The 5,583-nt window shown below is 41.7% G+C and overlaps 1 protein-coding gene across 1 annotated transcript in view; it reads left to right on the top strand.

Annotated features, from left to right (window-relative positions):
* Nucleotides 1-5,577, top strand: part of inpp5f (inositol polyphosphate-5-phosphatase F) — a 12,738-nt gene extending 7,161 nt beyond the window's left edge. Inside the window, exons 13-20 of the mRNA XM_020602657.1 lie at nt 52-180; nt 822-939; nt 1,054-1,252; nt 1,389-1,460; nt 1,546-1,619; nt 1,799-1,927; nt 2,029-2,116; nt 2,289-5,577. Coding sequence (XP_020458313.1) covers nt 52-180; nt 822-939; nt 1,054-1,252; nt 1,389-1,460; nt 1,546-1,619; nt 1,799-1,927; nt 2,029-2,116; nt 2,289-3,462 — 1,983 coding nt within the window. The 3' untranslated portion in view covers nt 3,463-5,577. The remainder of the gene's footprint in view (nt 1-51; nt 181-821; nt 940-1,053; nt 1,253-1,388; nt 1,461-1,545; nt 1,620-1,798; nt 1,928-2,028; nt 2,117-2,288) is intronic.
* The last annotated feature ends 6 nt before the right edge of the window (nt 5,578-5,583 follow it).

The following is a 5,583-nucleotide window of genomic DNA, read 5'->3' on the forward strand; positions in this document are numbered from 1 at the left end:
GCGTACTCCAAGGTTTGACATCATGTCCATGGACAAAAATATCTCTTGCAGCTAAAGAAACTGGGGGTGATGCCTCCCGAGCAGCCTCTGCCTCTAAAGTGCTACAGGATTTATCAGATTATGTGGGCCAACAATGGAGACACCATCAGCAAACAGTATGCAGGCACAGCAGCACTGAAGGTAATGTTGTTTTTGCACACTTTCACATCTCAGTCAGTGTTTGCCCAAGCAAAAAGTAGTGAAGTGCGTTAGTTACAGGCATCGGTCCACATTTCCTTCACCTGCATCTTTTCCTTGTCTCTTAGTCCTGCCCACATAAGATATGAGGAAAATATAAGAGGAGAGAGGACATGAAGAAACATGTTATCAGAGGCATGACATGTCCTTCTTCCAAAGTATCCAATCACCAGAGAATTTCCAATAAAGGGGCGTGTTGGTCCAAAAAAAGACTTTCTTGTAGGATGCTCTTGTGTATCCCTGCTCATGGCTCTTCAACCCTCAGAGCAGATTTAAGAGCCTTTGAATATTCTCGACTCTCGGGCAGCTAGAACAACTTCTGGGCTGAGCATGGACCAAGGAATGATCACATAAGAGACATGAAAAGCAATCACAGTCAGCTGTTTAGAGTTCAGACATAAGCTTTCTTTGACCTTAGGACTCAGAAATCAGCAGAGTCTATACCAGAGTATTTCAGTAAATTAAACTCATGAGAATAATAAATAAGCACTGAGCTTTTTGGACATTAAAAATAGGCTGAGTACAGAGAGTCACAAAGGTAAGGCAAATTTTCTGTTTAACAGAGAGCATTTGATCTGTTTTAGGGAGATTTTACCAGGACGGGTGAGAGGAAACTGGCTGGTGTGATGAAGGACGGCGTGAACTCAGCCAACCGCTACTATCTGAATCGCTTTAGAGATGCTTACAGACAAGCAGTCATTGGTATGGAAAAACAGACAGATACAGTATTTTAGCTGGCAATCTTTATCTGTACTCATGCGATCCTAAAAATGAGTCTGTGATGGACTCTTCTGAATCGTCTGCCTGTCCCTGCAGACCTAATGATGGGCCTGCCAGTGACAGAGGACCTCTACTCTATCTTCAGTAAAGAGAAGGAGCATGAAGAGAAAGAGAAGGAGAGCCAAAGAGGAGCTCAGGAGCAGGTCAGCCTCCTGCTGCAGACCTACATGCAGCTTTTGCTCCCAGATGACGAGAAGTTTCATGGTGGTTGGGCCCTCATCAATTGTGACATGAGGTTAGTGGCCAACTGTCTTGTTACTTAATATCATCATGCTTGTAGATGATAAGTGACTTTGGTGCTATTTATATTATGTTTCCTTTTGTTTCTGAAGTGCTCTTGTCATAATACCGTTATTTTAACTTCCCACCAGCCTCATTGATGCAGCCAACAAAGATGTGGATGTGTTGCTGCTTCTGTCAGACAAAGCTTATTACATTGCTTAGTGAGTCTGCCTTTAAATTTCCCATAAAGTTAATTTAAAATTAGTTCATATGGATTAACTTACGTTTGCATGTATTTTCTTGTAGCTACGATGAAGAGGCAGATAAAGTCAACCAATACCAGCGCTTCAATTTACAGGGTTTGGAAAAGATCGAAATTGGTAAGAAGTTAGATTCTCAAAGAAGTGAGTTCTTCTTGCTGAGTTACACCAACACTTCCCAGCAGTGTGCCAATAGTTTCTCAGTAACCTTTCAGCAATATTGCTGTACGGCACATAATGATTCATGCAAGGAAAGCACGTCACTAAAAATGGAAGTGAATAGTTGTTTCCTTTTGCAGGTCCAGAGCCTACTCTTTTTGGGAAGCCAAAGTTCTGCTGTATGCGTTTGCATTACAGAAATGAAGAGACGAGCGGATACTTTCACACACTGAGAGCAGCAACACGAAATCCAGAGGATGATGGAAAAGGTAGGATCTTTTAATTATTTTAAACGGAACAAAAAGAAATGTTTTGATACCATAACAATTCTGCATATAGTGGTTGAGACTTGCATTGTGACATATTTCAGATACATTACAATGCATAGCTGAGATGCTGCGCATAACAAAACAATCCACAGGGCTGGATTTGCTTGTGATTGAAAAAAAGCTGGAGAGGTGAGCACTAATTTGTTGTTATTAAGATGATTAGCTTTCAATTCTTTCTCACCTACACAAGATTTAATGTAATTAAGATAAGCATTTGCAGCCATTATAGTATAATTTTAACTTTTAACCAGTGGCGAGAGCTGTGGATGGCGTAATTATGTTGTTTCTGTTTGTGTTCCAGGCGACAGAGTAAACCTCATGAGGATATCATGGGGATCCAGAATAAACCTGCTGATCAGGTCCAGGGAAGCTCTGGTTTGGCACAGGGCAGAAGTTTCCTGCTCAACAAATTCTCCTCTCTCAATCAGAAAGTGAAACAGACCAAGACGAATGTTAACATTGGCCCTTTCAAGCCGCTCGGGAGGCTGGGCAACTTCTCTAAGCCTGATGTAAAAGTAAATTTCCTAAAACCAACTATGCATGTCAACCTGTGGAAGTCAGACAGCAGCTTAGAGACATCAGAAAACACCCCCGGTGCTGGAGTCTTGAAGGGCATGGGTGATGAGCACTCTGGAATCTCAGACGACTCTGATTCCTATAATTCTGACCCAGAGCACCCGTGTTCTGGTTCTTTAGAAAATGTGGACTATGTTCTGCCCAGCTGCGGCATTGTAGCATCAAACCCACGTCTGGGCAGCCGCTCCCAATCTATCGGTAGCGTGGAGCTAAATATCCCCTCTGTTATCCGTGTCACTGGCTGTGACGGAATGCAGGACAGCTCTCATGTTAGTGATGACAACTCACCAGGGGCTGCCTCAGTGGCTGAAGAAGCTATTCTCATTGATTTTGGTACTCCCATTGATGCATACTGCCACCAGTTTGTCCAGGATGCACAGACCAAACCTGTTGAGGTGTTTGGAGAGCAGCCACTCACTGCTGTCCCCCCATTCAACCCCATGGTGCCTGTGAAGTGGAAGTCCCCAGAAGACCCAGATAAGCAGCCAAGCTCCGAGTCACAGCATCAGCAGGAGAAGCCCCAGCTCCCCAGACCCTCCCAGTTAGATGTCCAGTCCACTACTTCCAGTTCCAGCCTCCTCACCATCCAGAAGCCCAGCTCTGCAGTCTCAGGAGGCTCTCAGAGGAGCCTGTGTTCATGGATGGAGGGCAGCCTCGGTCCTTCACCTGCCGACAGCAACGGCAGGCGCAACGGCAGCCGAGTGGTGTCCCCCTTTGCCAAGATCAAGAGCTCTATGGTCCAGGTGGCTAGTCTCACCCAGGCAGGACTCACCCAGGGTATCAACTTTGCTGTGGCAAAAGTACAGAAAAGCCCTGAGCCAGATACTGTCAGCGAGACCCAAGAGAGCGAGCTGAAGGCAATGTTTACACAGTGCCAGACCAGGATCATTCAGATCTAATTCTTTCTTTGTAGCAGTAGCAGTACCACGTGTAGAAACTTCCTGTATGGTAGCAGTCGCAAAAGCTTGCACTTAGCATCACTTCTCAGCCAAGAAATGTGCTCTTAAATTTGCCCTTTACTTAAACTCACCCATGTTAATGATGACTCTTGTACAAAATTTACAAATATATACCTGAGTCCAAGAGGACAGTGACCCTGTTTACATGCACATAATTATGGATTCCCTTAATCTTAAGAGAGCACCAATTGTCCAGTTGTGTTGTTTTGATAAAGGGAATTTTTAGTTCCTGCCCCTTGCACACTGATTAACCACAATATTATGCATCCTGTCTTTTATGGTGTAATGATCCGTAATCATCAATATATTCCAAATGTGGTGATACTATGACATTTCTGATGTGTCTGAGAATAGTAGTACCTAGTACCTAGGCTGAGTATAAAAATGGCATATGGCAAATGTTTAAATATTTGGGGAGTTTCTCATAATTCCCATGTGATTTTGAACATTTAATGGAATTGAAATGCTGCACTTGTTCTCGTGCACTTTTCTTGTTAAATGTCTAAAATGTTCTGATCGTTATTTACCTCAAGAGACAAGTAACTAAGACATAAGAAGATAGTTTGGTTTTAGATGTTTAAAAGTCATGTACTTCCTGAATGGTATGCAGAGTGTTTTTGTGCATGTAGACATGTCACTGTCCTTCGTATGAGGAGTTGTTTCATCACCCACAGTGCTTGCATGTGAGGTCAATGGTAACAACAGATTTTTGAGAAGGCAGGTAAACATTAGCTGCATGTTCAAAGACCAGCTCTGATGTTATCATGTACTGTATGTCATCCTGTATGTGCAGGTCACTTAATGGCGTTTGTGATATCGACCTCGTAATAACCTTTGATTTGTAATTAGTTGTTGTAGAATCCAACCAAATATTTTTGTGATTCCCAAAGGACAATTCTGTGTTAACTATTACGATTTGTATAGCTGTGAGAAATTAGCCAGATGACATAGTGCGCGTAGTTATTCTATGTCATATCAATGTTGTCGAGTGTACCTTAGAAGATTACTGTAGAAATAATGACGACACGAGCATAGTAAGACGTAGGAGCACCCTGGTTGTTGATATGTACAGTGAAAAGTATATGTTTATCATTTCCCTGAGTAGAACCTTTCCTTAAGCTTTTTGTATGGAAGGAAGGGTGGCAGCTTAATATGTTCAGAGGTATGAGCATTATATTTTAAAAAGAGCGCCCAGTACTGTCATTGCTAACCATAAATAACCACAAAACTGCTGGTCGGACATGTTTTTGATAGATATATGTATTGAAATAACTCTTCTGCTAATGGTTGTATGGAATAACTAGTTTGACTCAGTTTGAACTGAGTCCATAGCCAGCGTTGTACATGAACACTGCATGTTTGACAAAGACAAAGGAAAGTAGTATATAGTAGGTATATATGCAATTGCACCCACCTAGTTATTAGAAACACTGACGCTTTATGCACTCCCCAAACTGAAAGCATATTTGCCTTAACAGGGAATTGAAGTGGTGTTATGTATATCAGGTATTTATGGCAAAATCTACCTTTTTAAGTCCATTTTTACATGTTACATTTGGTGTACTGTATAAAAGGTCATGTTCAGGGTTACTGTATGTTATTATTGAGCTTTATCTTGGGATATTTAATGTATTGGCCCATATACATTCTCCATGGAACTGACCAGATTTTAGAGATGTTGACAGTAAGTTGGGTGCGCAGGTGTGTGTATGTACTGTACTGTATGCGTGTTTGAGCATCCCTGCTGCTGTTGGTCCTTAGGATTGTTCAAACCCTAGTTATATTTACATTTCGTGAAGCTGTAAACACTGTTATAATGTACATGTTTTTCATTAACCTCAACAAGAGAGATTTTTGCCTCACTAATAACCTCTCAAACTGACGGTTGTGGTCATTCAATGAAAATCTCCTACAGGAAATTTTTACACTCCTCCTAAAAAAATGCTAATGCCACCTTATCCCACTGCTGTGTATATTGGTGTCGGATAAATAATAATAGTCTGGTTTGCTTCAAGATGAAATATCCCAAGGTAAATGGTCATTTCTTTTTTTTTTTTTTTT

The sequence above is a fragment of the Monopterus albus genome, unplaced genomic scaffold (genome assembly GCF_001952655.1).
Source record: "Monopterus albus unplaced genomic scaffold, M_albus_1.0 scaffold3.1, whole genome shotgun sequence".
Taxonomy (NCBI): Eukaryota; Metazoa; Chordata; class Actinopteri; order Synbranchiformes; family Synbranchidae; genus Monopterus; species Monopterus albus.